This window comes from Pimephales promelas, chromosome 8, assembly GCF_988280905.1.
Source record: "Pimephales promelas chromosome 8, fPimPro1.hap1.1, whole genome shotgun sequence".
In the NCBI taxonomy this organism is placed as follows: Eukaryota; Metazoa; Chordata; class Actinopteri; order Cypriniformes; family Leuciscidae; genus Pimephales; species Pimephales promelas.
In genome coordinates, this window is record NC_142776.1 from 10,357,569 (window position 1) to 10,373,951 (window position 16,383).

A 16,383-nucleotide genomic window follows, 5' to 3' on the forward strand; every position below is an offset into this window, starting at 1 on the left:
TTTTTTGAGAAATGCTAATGGTCTTGTCCACTTTAATGATGTATGCTAAGCTTTGCTAAAAGTGGTACCGCCGGAACCGGAGATCGGCTGAATGGATTCAAAAATGGTAAAACTCAACAGTTTAACTCTGGGGGAGTTGTAAAATGAGCCTATTTCCAAAAAAAGTGGAGTTATCCCTTTAAGATAACTGTCTGGCATTATGTGTCATACTGCATTTGACTATTAACTTCTTGTTACACAGATTCTGTGAAACCCATTCAGGTTTAAAGTGTCACGCATACTTGCTGAACACATGACAAATGGATTCATTTTACTATGTTTGGATAAGCTCTAATGTTTCGTGCACATTTTTGATGAAATACTGTATAGTGCACATTGTCATAAATAAGTAACACTACAGTTAAAAGTATTGTGAAAGCAGCCTACGGTGAAGGTTAATTTTCCCACCCATGTTCTCCTCTGTTGCAAGAGCGGTTTGATTGATGGATTGACAGATTGCCTCTTTTTAACTACACACTGTCTTAACATATGGTGCCAGAATTGTAGAACAAAACAGAATAATTCATCAGCCATCGGTGTGGCTAATTGTAAGTGAATTCACTTGTTTAGAAAAATCTGCCGGGTGATGTGTGAGTTGAGACGGCAAGACATCCTCTCTTTTCGAATTTTGAATGTATTGTAGCCAATGAAATCACAGAGTGGCCTATGAATCAAAAGGCTCGATCATCTGTTTGCCTATAAACAGCAGCATAATGACTCAATCTCTCCAACCAACCCTAAACAGACAGACTAATGTTGAGTGTTCGTTCGAGAACACGCTTGACACTTAACTGAATCACCTTGCCTAATTTCCAACTTCAGTCTCGTTAAGTATGTATTTGAGAGTTTTTGTCTCACAATTCAGTGAGACCATAAATGTTTCAAGCTGGCTTTTTCAGGGCTCCAGACTGCAACCTTTTTTTCTTGCCGTTGCAACTAAATTTTGTTAGAGGTCTCACGTGACATTCCCCAACTGATAAGAGCTGCCATTTCTGTAGCATATGTAAAACATCAAATAGCAAATGAAACGAAAGCAGAATGAAACCGTGCATCACTGTTAGCTGGGAGGTACAGTTTTGCATTATTAAAAACATCGCTCTGAGATCTAGTGAGAAGATTCAAAATTTGGTGCAGAATTCTCTGTTACAAATCCTATCAGATCAAATGGCGCTGCCGTGGAAACCAGGAGAAATATTGTGCCATGAATGAATAACGAATAATTGTAGAAGGCTTTTCAGTCCACAAAACACCAACATACACCATGTGAATATACTGTAGCCATGGTATTGTGGCAGAAATAGTAAAATGTTTTTACATTAATCATTTCACTACATTATTCGTTTTACGTTACTTTTGTTGATAAAAGTTCATCTCAACTCAAGCTCAGTGCTTTACTGTCAAATGTGCATTTCCAAGAAATAAGCATGTGATATTATTTGTTACTGCACTTATTAATCCAAAATAATAGTAATTTTATGATTTAAATTGCTTTTTATAATTAAAAATTGCTACCCATTGCTACCAAATCTGGTGCCACCAAATGTTAGTCTGGAGCACTGCTTTAGGCCGTGTGTCCACCAAAGCATTTTTCCACACGGCTGGCGTACGTTGTCAATGGGAGTGCCGCGTTTTTTAAACGCCATGAACGTAACAAGGCGGAGGCGCTGAGCGCTTTTTACTGGTTCCCTAGAGTTGAAAAATGTTCAACTTTGGATAAAACGCAGCGCTCATCACTGTCACTTTTTACCCACCCTTCCAATCACAGTGGAGGAGGGGCGGTACTAAACCACACTGACCAACTGTCACAACATTCTTTCTGTACAACGACATCAACCAGCAGAGCTAACCACGCAAAATGGATGAAAAATATTTTTTTGGTATGAAACACATTATCTGCGAAATCAGTTACAAGTAAACTGTGCTGCGGATATTCTGCATCAGAGCAACGAAACGTCTCAACGGAAAAAACGCTGCGCTGCCAAAATGCTCTCAAGCGTCCAAAGCACGGCGTCTTCAGCAGAGCGTCTAGCGTTTTCAGCTGGCTAAAAACACTTTGGTAGACACAGCCTTAGTGTGACTTCAAAATCCAACTTTTAGAAATGCATCCTGCTGTCCTGGGAAACTGTTTCCATGGAAAAAAAATTGACCTTAAAGCCTCTGAGCTTCTGTCTTTAGAGGATTCCCATTTTTTGTTTTTAAGCCAGCACTTTCTCATGTCACTGTATGCTAATAGAGAACATCACTAAGCATGAATGATGCATTGGGTTCATCATACAGTACCTGAGGGACAAAATGTGTCCTTTGAGAGATGTCTGTCCTTCTGGTTTTGTTCTACTTCTCTTCCTGTTTGTTATTGGTGATAAAAAAGGGAAAAATATCTAATATTTAGGAGGCGTATTGACCTTGGCACGCAGTCATAATGGACTTCAGGATTTTTTTTTTTTAAAATGATAACTGTTTTAGATTTTTATAGCATATTATTGCACATTGCATACCACCACACCAATGCCTTTTTTTAAAGAAATGATAATGAAAAAATATGCCTAACTACTGTCATGGAAGGCAAAATCACTATTTATCTATTTTCTAAATGCATGTTATTTATCTTATTTTGAACAAAAGCATACGTTTCATTTTTAATGGGCCATAACACAGTTTTCAACTATGGGGAAAACCTTTAAAAATGTAAAACATTTAATCAAAATGTCTCATCTTGAACTTCCTTTGAAACAACAGACTTCTTTGGATGCCAAAATATGTCTTATGGGTTTGGAACGACATGACAGACTGATGCCATAACTTTTATCTTTGGGTGAACAATCACTTTAAGTTTTATCTTTTCAAGAATTTCAGATTTCTATTTAGGCTTTTTATTCATTATGATATCAGGACATTTGTATCACCCTGTCATTTTTTTTTATTTTTTTTTTTATAAAAAATGTCATTGATTTTTAATTGCTGCTGTCATTGATCCATATGTCTCCTAATGGAATATATAATGTCCTTTCCTATAAAGGGTTAAATTACATGTTATATTAGTTCTGAAAGGAAAAACACCTCTTGTCATTAGAAATGCACAATACCAGACACATTCCTCCTCATTTGAATGTAAACGCGCCATGTGTAACCATCCTCCTTAGCATCTCTGTCTCACAACACACCTAAATATACACACATGGTATATCATGCTGCTTTTTGCTCCTAAAAGTAGGTCACCCCCTCTCTCTCCTCAGTTGAGCGGACACATGAACACCTGCACTCTTTCTCTCTCTCTCTCTCCTCCTATTCTTTCATATTATATAGAGGAAGTTATTGTCATTTTGTATTCTCTGCAGGTGTGTATTGAGAAAGAGGGAGGAGTTTAGGGTGAGTGAGTTTGTGTGTTGTTTACTGAGTAGGGAAAGCAACGGTGAGATGAGCGTGTCATTGTGAAAGCGGGTGCATGGATCATCTGCTACAGGAAGGAAACTGCTGGGTACTGATGTTTGTGGTTGTGTGTTAATGTGTATTTCTTTACTATACACAACTGAGTCTGTTTTAAGTGATGGGTCAACATGTCTCTTGTTTGGTTTGATCTTTATGTTTATACTCTGATAAGCAGCAACATTGAGATTTGTATCGCATCGCACATTTATTTCACTGCCTGTTCACAGTATTCACAATGCCCAAATAAGAGGTACGGCTCTGCATAGCACTGGCATTTGTGCAAGCGTTTCATATTTGAAAATGTATTGTGAGGCTCTGGATCTTTAGAAAAGCATGGTTTAAAGGGATAGTTCACCCGAAGGTGAAAGTTAGCCCATGATTTACTCACTCTCGAACCACCCTAGGTGTATATTCTTCCAAGCTTTATAATGGCAGTGAATGGTTGTTTTTGCTTGAAATCCATAAAGTCTATCTATTGCGTTATTTGATATCCATCTGTTGCACTTTATACTTACAGTAAGTCGAATCCATTTGTTCATTTGGCTGGAAGCTAGATATTTTACTTCATAAAGTTTTAAATATGGATATTTTTCTTACACAAACACATAGCTTCACTTCAGAAGGCCTTTATTATATTGGAGCCATGTAGATAACTTATATGATGGATAGATGCCCTTTTATGGATGTCAAAATGGAAACTGCTAACCATTTACTGCCATTATAAAGCTTGGAAGAGCCAGGACATTTCTTTTTATTGTATTCATTTGTAATAATTAAGCAGTGTTGTAGTCGAGACCACCTCACTCGAGTCCGAGTCTAGACCGAGACCAGAGAGAGTCGAGTCCGAGTCAAGACCGAGTCCATTGAGAGTCGAGTACGAGTCAATTCCGAGTCCAAATGGACACGAGTCCATGACAAGACCAAGACCATTAAAATATGGTCTCGAGACCGAGTCCGAGACGAGTCCGAGTCTCGAGTACTACAACACTGTAATTAGGGCTGGGTATTGAGACAAATTTCACAATTCGATTCGATTTCGATTCACAAGCTTTCAATTCGCTTCGATTTCGATTCGATTCATCGATTATTTTGGATATCAGTTACAATAAATGGCAATTTTTCCTCAAGGGAATTAAATCTCTTAACTAATGCTGTAAACTATGGGAGACTAGTTGTAGCCTACTAGGCTTCATTAGCCTAATATGAAGGTAATAATGAATGAATCACTTAAATTACACTTTTATTTATTTTTATAATAAGAAGATTATATGAAATATAAACATTTAAATGGTGTCTATCATAAAAACTTGCCAGATTTATTAAAATATGCATTGAATATTGAAGAACTTTAAGATTATAATGCATATGTAATATGGTGTATATATTTAGCAAAATGCTCCTCTCTGGAGTAATTTTTTCTAGCTGACTACGAGTTGATGTGGGTCTTCTGAGGTAAATATGGCGATACATGACATGACATTGATTACAAGCTGTTTAACTGACGTCTACGGTTGAAACGCTGATTGAGCCAATCAACGTGACATGATACGGATTTCGATAAGTTGTACTCTATCTTTTAACACACTTTCAGATTCTCATTCATGTTTATTTCGCGCTGTGACTGGTATTATTAAGCCGGAAGAGAGATCAGCGCTGCTACTACTCTTGAGCTGCGCCACAGCGCCAAAACTCTATTTGTTTTTGAATTTCTAAAGAAAATGGACGTAATTTGAAAATTGAGACTTTTTTTCATATCAATAGTAACAAAGGACAAAGATTATTGCGATTTTTTTGAATGCGCGCAGCCGCGATACAATGTCCCATTCATTCAAATGAAACAGGATGACTAATCGATTCTTGAGACTTAAGAATCGATATCGGTTCGTAAAAATGAGAATCGATTAATATCGAGAAATCGATATTTATTACCCAGCCCTAGTAATAATAATGTCATTTACACCTAGGATGACTTGTGGGTGAGTATAAATCATGGGCTAATTTTCATTTTTGGGTGAACTATCCTTTTAAGTTGCGTGGTTGGGAGCAACAGAAAATGTGTTGGATGAGGTTGATGTGAGGAGATGTGGTTGGCTGCAGTGATAATATCACATGTACTCTTTCAGCAGGAAATGATTAGTATTGATGATTTTGCAGCGCTAATCAATATCCCTGACCTTTCTCTTCTAATTCTAATTAGCAGCGCTCAGAGGCTAGAGTTTTACATCATTACTGTGTCTGATGCATAATCCCCATCTTTCTCTTTCTCAGGCCTGGGGAAAACGAAACGCAAAACGAGCACACGGGAAGCCTCTCCAACTCCCAGCACGGATGAGTACTCCTCAAATGGGGGCGGGGCTGAACGAATATACGACCTGAACACTCCAGCCACGGTGAAGTTTGCCTACAACGCGGAACGGGAGGATGAGCTCAGCCTGGTGAAGGGGGTGCGGCTGATGGTCATGGAGAAATGCAGTGACGGCTGGTGGAGGGGCAGCTATAACGGTCAATCGGGCTGGTTCCCCTCCAACTACGTCCAAGTGGAGGAGGAGCTGGAGGACACTTCGGCCGACTTTCCCGCGGTCTTCTCCTCACAGCCGGGCTTCAGTAACGGTCAGGGTCCCAGAGTCCTTCACACTGTTCAGACGCTCTACCCCTTCAGTTCCGTCACGGAGGAAGAGCTGAACTTTGAGAAGGGTGAGACGATGGAGGTGCTGGAGAAGCCAGAGAACGACCCAGAATGGTGGAGGTGTAAGAACTGCCGTGGGCAGGTGGGTCTGGTGCCAAAGAACTATGTGGTTGTGCTCAACGATGGTCCGTTATCGACGGCCTCGGGCTCCCATTCCCAGCAGAACAGCCACACGGGGCCCTCCCACACAGGGAAATTTGCCGGAATGGACTGGTACTATGGTAACGTGACACGGCACCAGGCCGAGTGTGCGCTGAACGAGAGGGGGGTGGAGGGAGACTTCCTCGTGAGAGACAGCGAGTCCTCTGTGAGTTGAGTATTTATCTGGATCTAATCAAAATGCAGTGACCAGATAATTGCTGTAAATAGCTGTGAATAGTCAGTCACTCGAGTGCTTTGCAGTTATTTGTGTCCATGGTGTCATTTGCAGGGTTATTCTGATTATCTAACACAAACTATTGAAATATGTTTCTTACGAATATGAATATTAGATGAAAAACCAAGAGCATTTATTACTTGTTGTTGTATAATTTTTCATGCTTGAATGTTTTCACATTGTTGCAGCACCTCTCTTCCCTGTCCCTGTCTGTCTGTAGCACTGTGTTAAGTTCTGGTCTAGCGCAATATGCTCTGATTGGTTGACTGGATCAGTGTGTTGTGATTGATCAACCGCTTTAATAGTGTTTCGGAAATGTCACGCCAGATCCGTAGAGGAAAAAAAAACTTGTCTCTTGGACATGGTAACAATACACAACTAACACGACTCAACCAGGCCTCGTCCCCAATATTATGCGTATGCTATGGTGGGGAATTATTAAATGAGGAATATTGTGACGTACGTTCCTGGAAGACAACACGACTATAATTGAGGATTTTCAGGGAGTTCAGAAACTTATTATACTTATTAATATAGAGGAAAAACTGCGTTTGGAGTGACTTAAGTGCTTTGGAACTTTGCTGACATGCTCAAACAGCAACATTACATATAAAGTTTTTATATGTATTCAACCTAGAAAGTTAAACATGTAAAAAAGCCTAATAGGTCCTCTTTAAGTTGAAGCACTAAAATTACCAACTCGAAATGAATTGTATTGTTGTTTTGTCTTTTGGTTACTCAAATTAATTTTGCCATTAATTGTCTTGCCATAGAAATGCATAATTCTGAGTCAGAGGACATGAACAGCTCAGAGTTGTGGAGAACACCCAGGTTGTCAGTAATTAAAATAATTGCAATATATTTTATTTTGAAAGCACCATGTGTGTCAAGATAAAAAAAAAAAAAAAAAAAACGTCTCTTAAAGGGATACTCCACATTTTTGGAAATAGGCTCATTTTACAACTCCTCCAGAGTTAAACAGTTGAGTTTTATCGTTTTTGAATGCATTCTCTGATAAAATTTTCTGATATTTAGAAGAATATCAGTAACTAGACAGTTTCTGGTCTCATTGACTTCCATAGTAGGAAAAAAAAAAATACTATGGAAGTCAATGAGACCAAAAACTGTCTGGTTACTGAAATTCTTCTAAATATCAGAAAATTTAGCTGAATGGATTCAAAAATAGTAAAACTCAACTGTTGAACTCTGGGGGAGTTGTAAAATGAGCCTATTTCCAAAGAAAAGTGGAGTATCCCTTTAAAATATGAGATAATTTGACTTTATGACTAGGCGAGGTTAATTCGGGTTGTAAAATGTCATGTGGTGCGACTCTCTAATATAAACTTAAACGAACTGATGTTTTTTATTTTTGTTCAAATTAATGATTGTGTGAACATTCACGTCTTCAATGTTTAAGAAAATGTTTAATTTTACTTGACATTTTAGAGCTATTAAACTTCTTGAAAATGGTTAAGTTTTTAAAAACCAGCAGAGTACATTTTTCAAAGCTTGACATTTAAAGTACATTTGACTGAAATGAAAGTGCTTGTCTATATAGAGCAGTTGTTTTCAAACTTGGAATGATGGCGCCATCTGTAGGCTGAAGCCCGCTAATGAATATTCTGTTTCTTTCTCTCTAGCCAAGTGATTTCTCCGTGTCTCTGAAAGCAGTGGGGAAGAACAAACACTTCAAGGTGCAGTTGTCGAATGGAGTTTACTGTATCGGTCAACGCCGCTTCAATTCTATGGATGAACTGTTAGAGCACTACAAGAAAGCTCCCATTTTCACTAGCGAACATGGAGAAAAGCTTTACCTGATCAAACCCCTCCAGTGACCTTCCACACACAAATGAGCCTTACAACCAGACCAGATCTGACCTCACACTGAGCCAAGTGATCTGCAACTCCTACCTAACGCTCGTTTCTCACCAGCAAACAGGACTTGCCGAACACCAACACACTGGAAAATCACAGGAATTAACTTTACTGTTGATATAGAGTAATGATGCGACGTATCCTTTCTTTCCCCGTGTCTCCATGTTACTTTAACTGATGATTTTTTTCACCTGGAGTGGCTCATGAAAATGAATATCGCCTTTTCAAAGTGATAATGTAAGCACTTGCTCATTGCCTTTTGACCGACAGCTCAATTTCTGTTCACACTACATGAAAGCCAACAGATGTGGCCTTCATCCCATACTGTACATCCTGAGACTATTTTGGCAGCACAATATTCAAGGTTGTCATGGGACAAGTGCATGGATACAGACACAGGAATTACAGGAAACTGTATGTACATAGGAGTTGCCAAAGAGAGAGTTGGTGACAGTCGCCTCCTGCTGGATGAACTGAGAAATGCCAACAGGAGGGTCTTTATAAGATGAATGTTTTGTAGATGCTTAACCAAATGTGCCACCTTCACATTCAAGCACCGCTACTTTGATATATATAAGAGAACTATATCCACCTCATTCAGATTCACACATCTGTATCAATTTTAAAGTGTTGGCATAGACCTTATTACAGCAAATCTTTTAGTTTCCATTTCGAAAGGGCACCATTCAATCGTAATGGTTTGATCTATTTACAAATGAGTCTGTTCTTCATTTACTTTCCAAACTTTTATAAAAATATGGTACGTCTGAATGTTACTGAGCATTGTTATTTAAACCATGTTTATTTAAGGAACGAAAAAAGCTGCAGAGATGGACAGTGTAGTCCGCTCCACATCCATGATGGCTGTGCAAAACGTTTAAAAACTGTTGTTTAATTAAACACTTTGCAAGAGTATTAACAAAGCTGTGTGATTTGTATTGTTTCTTGGTTGCATATACTTACCATTGAAAAGTTTGGGGTCAGTATACAATCTTAGTTACTGTTTTAAGAAGTTTCATGTTCACCAAGGCTGCATTTATTTGATAATAATTAAAAAAAGGTAAAAACAGAACAACTGCACTGCAAAACATTATTACAATTGGATTATTACATTATTACAATTACTGAATTATTAAAATTTTATATATATATATATATATATATATATATATATATATATATATATATATATATATATATATGCACACCCCTTTTTTATATATATATATCCAGGACCAGTGTTCAATTGTACGTTTTGCTATGTATGGACACTCACTGTGATTTTTTTTTTTTTTTCTTCCAGGATTATTTAATTAATTAATTTCAAACGAACAACATTTATCTGAAATTGAAATCTTTTGTAACATAAGTTTTACTGTCCCTTTTGATACTGGTCGGACCACTGCGGAGTAGCCCAGTAATACCTGCGTGACTCGCCATAGACATAAACAGAGAGAAGTAGCTTCTCCGGCTACAATGTTCTTCCGCAAGACGCATCCAGTTCTGTTTATTAACCGCTAGAGCGCCAAAAGTTGCGGGAGCCCTGCAGCTTTAAAAGAGCATGTGGAATAAAAAGAAAGTTCTTGGGGTTTGTGAAATTGTGACCATAGACATAAGCCTATGATATAAGTCTGTGAAAGGCAAGTCGAGTCAGTGCGTTTCATTGTGGGATACTCCAGTCTGTGCTCGTCTGTGCTATGTTTTGTAGTTGGCCATCCGGTTGTGTATATCCGCTATAGGCCTACATACTGAATATTATTTGCATATTGTGCACAGTAGGCTACCGTTATGCTCTTAGTAGCATAATTGAGTGTAGCCTCCAAATAAGTCTTTGTGTTTAGACATACTGGTCACTGGAGGGCGCTGAAGTTGCCTATTATATCATTGCAGAGCCATATAACAGGTTTATCTTGACAACCTTTTTGGAATGTTCTGAATTCATTATTTTGTCTGCCAGCAAATTAGCCACATGTTGAAAACATTAGAAACATGCAGAATATTTTCTTTATTTTATTTTATTGAGTAATTTCTGTTTTATGTCAGTTTAAAACACACCATTTCAGCCATTTTCATTTACTTTGCATATACCCAAATGGGAGAGAACCTATAACTTATGGCTTGAGTCTGCTTCACAGGACGGAGGTTTGTGGAAGCTTGTTTCCGCCACTGACTTTTTGTTTTACAATCCTGACCTTTTCTCTCAATTGTGAGTTTTTATCTCACAATTCGGTGAAAAGGGGAGAATTACAAGTTAGAAAGTTGCAATTGCATTAAATCGTGATGTATAAACTCACATACACAGACAACTACAGTATTCTAAAAGGGAGAGGTGGAAACTCAGAGAAAAGCTAGAATTTTTGGACCGTGAGGCCGCTACTTGAACAAGGGATTCTTTCAGCTCTGGAGAAAAGTGTGAAAATCCCTTGCAAACAAAGAGCTACAGAGTGAACGAGCAAAGAAATGAAGGGTATGACATATGACAGGTCAATGTGAAAGGTAAACAAGACAGTTCTAGCCCTGACTTGGGTTCTACTTAAAGGTCTGGGCTCCATGACACCACAATTGGATCCAGGAACAGTTGCTGCAGGTAATCTTAGGCAGACACACTGGTGTAAGAATCATTTCTGTGGTTCCTTTAATGCAATCTTTTTTGTGTGTGTGTTTTATGTTAGAATCTCTTTGATGTTTGAAAACAGAAAATTGACTGCAGAGCCTTATATTGAGTGTGTTGCTATATGCTACTTTCAGGTGACCATGTTTCGTCTGTATTTCTCATTCTTCCTTTGTTTGGTTTGGCTTGGACTGCTCTCTCTCACAGGTAAGAAAACATGACACTTTGATTTTGTACATTCAAATGTGTGGGGTCATTGTTGTGATCACTTTTTATTTTAATTGTTTTCCTCACCAATACTGCATTTATTTGACAAACTCAAATTTAATATTCAGTGAAATATTAAATGTTAAAAAATATATATTTTTTATTTTAATAGGCTATTTTAAAATATAATTTATTCCTGTTGCAAAGCTGAATTTTCGACATCATTAGTATTCAGTTTCACACAATCCTTCAGAAATCATTCTAATAAGGTGATTTGCTGCTCATAAACATTTCTCATAATCATCACTGTTAAAGACATCTGCGGTCTTAGTCTTGCTTTGGAAACCGTGACACCAGGATTGATTATTATCCCCCCAGGATTATTTGATGAATAGATGACTCAAAAGGACATTTATTTGAAATGGAATAACAATATAAAAGGCTTTCCTGTCAACAGTTTAATACATTCTTGCTGAATACAGTTATTCATTTATTTCAAATCATTTGAATGGTAGTGTATAGGGAAAACAAGTCTTCATAAATCTTCATCTGTATTCATCATAAATCTGACGTAAAACATGGCTGCAGTGTGCATCATAAATCTGATGGAAAACATGTCTGCAGTGTGCATTGAGATTTTGTAGAGAAGTTTTAGTATCACTTTCTATGAAGCCTGTATAACGCACCGTAAGCCTATTGGACGTAGAACAATTGCCACCAATGGTCTCTAGGATCAATTTAGACTTATGATGCTTATGATAAAATTCTGTAATATTGCTAAATATTTATGTATCCCCAACTAAGCAAGCCAAAAGACAACAGAGGCAAAGAACACAAACTCCATCAGAGAAAAGAGAAAAAAGGGGGGTAAAACTTGAGAGAAAACAAACTCAGTCAGAGTGCCAGTTCTCCTCTAACCAGATAAGCAAACATGGTGTGGTTTAATTCAGTTAAAATGCATTATAGTACTTCAAAGTTATAACCACAATTTATATATATATATATATATATATGAAGAGTTCAGGTGCAAAAGCCTCTAAGTGCCATTTGAAATTTTCTTCTAGAATGATCATTTTTATCAAGCTTGTATATTTAAGTTCAGTAATTTCACTTAAATTACAATTAATAGGTAATCTTCATTACAATTTAAGTGAAGTTACTGAACTTAAATATACAAGCTTGATAAAAATGATCATTCTAGAAGAAAATTTCAAATGGCACTTAGAGGCTTTTGCATCTGAACTCTTCATATATATATATATATATATATATATATATAACTAAGTGTATTTACACAAGAAAGGACTTAATATGGGTTAGGTTTAGGGTTACTGCCTATTATAGTTGTACACAATGCATGGAGAACAGGACTGTAAAATAAAGTATCATCTTGCATTATAACATTATCATACATTTTTTATGAAATTATACATATTATAACAGATACAACATATTACACAAGGCATTATGCAAGAAGAGAACCCTTATAATGCATTATTAACAGATTTAATAGAAAGTGTTCCTGGATTTATTTATTTATTTATTTATTTTTTAGCAGTCAGGTTGGAGCCTTTATGCTCATTTCAATGTTTTTCTCATGTGAATCTGTTGTGAGGTAGACAAGAATGGCAAAATTGCGTAAATGACATAAAAACAGCTAAAGGCTGTCAGGTTTGACGTACTCGTTTAGCTGAAATCTGCTGGCTTTGTCAAACATGCTGAAAGAACATTGGCAGAACATTGAGATTGAGAACAGACAAAAGCTCAACTGTTCCTCCAAACATGGGACTGCTTACCAAATCAGACAGCTCTACTTCTTTTTACCTGTGAGTGAGTGTGTGCGCGAGCTTAGTCGGCTCCTGTGAACATAGAAGCTGTGACAGACAAGGATAACAGATGAATGGGGAGCTTATAAATAATGTGACATGAGAAGCTCTCAAGGTATTTGCACCATATATATGCAAGAACTGAAATTTAGTCTAACATATCTTGTTTGTTCTTTTCTTCCGATCTACTAAAAACGGGCCATCATTGGAATGATTAGTCTTAAATTAAGATCAGTGCAGTAATTTAAGTCACATTGCTGTCTGCTTTCCAGATGTGTCAGCAGTCAGCCTCATATTGCTTCACGCATACACATCCTTGCCTTAAAAGAGTTGCATCTATACCTTCTTTTTGATATATAAATATATTCAATGTCCCTCCGTTTGTTTGCCTTATAGGGGCAGAGGAAAACCAAGGTGAGTTTTAAATCACTTTATAAACTATTTAATTTGCAACCTGAGGGCAATGGTTCCTAAAATATGACAATACGCCTTATTCACGGCAGCGCCATCTTTGATTTTTAATGAGAATGAAAGCGAGGCTGTGAGGGGTAGACTTGCATCTCTTCAATGAGCTGTATTGTTATTTAATGTGTTTTCGGATTGTTCTGCTCATGAAACACAGGAAAAATATCTTTCAATGAAATGTCAGTTGACAAAAAACTCCTGACAATGTAAGCTGTGGAAAATTGTAAGTAATCTAGGAGCTTTATTCCGCTTTTTACAGCGGATGCCATTGAAAACACAGTAAGTCTATCCCTCACAGCCTCACTTTCATACCTGTCATAGCGCTGCTCTGAATAAGGTCTTTTGGGGGGAAAAGTATGAAAAATCGATATAATTAGCCATACCATTTCTGCAAAAAGAAATGTTAAATAGCTTTATATATATATATATATATATATATATATATATATATATATATATATGAAGAATTCAGATGCAAAAGCCTCTAAATGCCATTTGAAATTTTCTTCTTTAATGATGATTTTTATCAAACTTGTATATTTAAGTTCAGTAATTTCACTTAAATAACAATTAATAGGTAATTATCATTGCCATTTAAGTGAAATCACTGAACTTAAATATACAAGTTTGTTAAAAATGATCATTCTAGAAGAACATTTCATATTTCTATATTTTAAATAATGATCTTTGTATATATAGGAGTAGAAATGGTAGTAGATGCATATTACACATCCCAGTGTGCATCACTTTGCTCGTCTTTCACAGCATCTTTCACATTTTATAAAGAGAAATTAATTGGTATTCTGAATCATCTTTTTCTGCCAACTAAACAGTGAATGTGGCTTTAAACCCAAGGTCTTTATATTCCACAGCTACTGAAAATTATTTTTTGAATTATTTTTTTTTTTGTATGTGTGATAATTATAATGGCCGACATGAATTTGCAGCAATTTGAGTATTATTACAAATTAGATCCAATTAACTCAAAATAAGCCTTTAGTCATCGCACATTATAGCCTCATGATCCAGGACCCATCACAGTGCATACAAACAAAAAGATGATCTTTTCTGAAAGTTGAAAGGCCTTTTACTCCGTACACCCTATAGTAAACCATTGATGTTCTGTATAAGGATCTGTTCTTGTATCGCTCTTGTTGACCTCTTTGCCTTCTCTCTTGGCTCACAGCTGAATCAAGGGAAAAGAGGAATGTGCCTAACTGGGCAATGACTTCTTCAGACTTTTTCGGCTGGATTGAAGAGCTGCGTTCTCATGGTGGTTATGACAAGATCGAGGAATTGGCCAGAACTTTCTGGGCTCACTTTCCTTCTGCCAGCCGCCTGGGTTACGACCCTCCCGCTCCAGAAGAATAACGCCATCTGAATCTTGAAGCGTGTGTGTTATCGAGACCATTTGCCCCTTTCATTATGGCACGGCTCTTGGAAAAAGAGACAAACAACCTTTATTAATCAGCTAGACTTGATTTGAGCCAGGGCAAGATGCCCTGAGAAAGGTTTGTTGTTGTTGTTTATGTTGCATAAAACCTGTTATGTAACAGCATCCAAATCAAGTAAAAGTCTTCTGTTCACAAACTGGTTTTTATTTATTTAGTATTGCTTGGAAAAACTAGATATTTTTCTTTAAGGTGCCCATATTAAACTATTTTAAATCCTTGAACAACTGGTTGTAATCCACACTGTGGTATTTTCCCCTATTATGCTATTTTAAAGTGCCCTAATTTTATTTTGGAGGTCTCCAACAATAGGTTTACATGCATTCCAGGTCAAAAAAACCACAATTTCCTCATAATATACAGTACATTGCAACATCACCTCTTTTCTGAATGTCTAAAATGACTCAATAAAGGATCCGGTCCCTCTAGTCTAAACCCTTCCTTACTAAGAGCTTTGCTCTGATTGATCAGATGGGCCGGTATGTTGGGATTGGGTTACTGCTTAACCATGTGTAGGAAATGAAAAGCCATCTGAAATTCAGCTCCAGATGATTCCTCAGCACTTGTCAATGATACAAATGGCGCCAGTTCTCCCGTATCAATTAGATACGGCACAGAAACAAATGGCTTCTTCCCAACATGTCAACAAAACACACCAAACTCTTCCAGACGTAAGCTACAACAGTGTTTGAGGGTGGGCCAAAGTACATGGGCAGCCAGTGAAAGCCATAGGCTGTCATTGTGCAAATGTGTTACCAAGTTCATACAGGAAGTAAGACTGGGATTACTGATGACTCGTTTCAGACTTGCTTTTTTCTTTTGGGAGACGACAACTCAAAGTGCATTTATTGTGCACTTTAAAAAGTGTTTACATTCACAAACATGTATATATATATATACACATACTGTATATATACAGCTATATTACACACAACACAATAGTCAATATACAAAAAAAGCATAATAGGGGCACTTTAAAATACATGCACTGCATTTGTTCTTACTATAAGTTAAATGTAAAAGCATACACACAGTAATATCAGCAGGGCAAATAGACATTATTCAGCAGCACAACAGAGCGGGCAGGTGTTCTTTTATCAGGTGGGAATGCAGTCCAGGTGTTAAGAGATGACCCTTTGAACAAGGGTCATCTCCCTCAGGACAAGTACATGCAGGAACATGGTGTTGTGTTTGACTGCAGCAGAAGAACTCCAGTATACTTATACTGAGTGTAATACTCAGTATAAGTGTAAGCGTTTACACAAATACAAGGACGTATAAACTCTTATATTGTGAAAAACACATTTTTCAGTGATTTTCTTTTAGAAAATATACTAGAAATCAAAACATTTGACAGTAAGGTTCAAAAGTTGGCAGCATTTAGCGCATTCAGCTGTGCATGATTAATAAACAATGACTAT

General features: G+C 37.1%; 2 protein-coding genes across 2 annotated transcripts in view; both read left to right on the forward strand.

The window, feature by feature from the left end:
- nck2b (NCK adaptor protein 2b) overlaps positions 1 to 9,146 on the forward strand; it is a 52,930-nt gene extending 43,784 nt beyond the window's left edge. The window contains exons 3-4 of the mRNA XM_039667993.2: positions 5,734 to 6,458; positions 8,168 to 9,146. Of these exons, the coding sequence (XP_039523927.2) occupies positions 5,734 to 6,458; positions 8,168 to 8,362 (920 nt within the window). The 3' untranslated portion in view covers positions 8,363 to 9,146. The remainder of the gene's footprint in view (positions 1 to 5,733; positions 6,459 to 8,167) is intronic.
- Positions 9,147 to 11,142: 1,996 nt separating this feature from the next.
- On the forward strand, positions 11,143 to 15,212 carry otos2 (otospiralin 2). The gene is made up of 3 exons (XM_039668609.2): positions 11,143 to 11,220; positions 13,443 to 13,460; positions 14,698 to 15,212. The coding sequence occupies exons 1-3, from the start codon at positions 11,157 to 11,159 to the stop codon at positions 14,880 to 14,882; spliced, it is 267 nt and encodes an 88-aa protein (XP_039524543.1). The 5' UTR covers positions 11,143 to 11,156; the 3' UTR covers positions 14,883 to 15,212.
- The last annotated feature ends 1,171 nt before the right edge of the window (positions 15,213 to 16,383 follow it).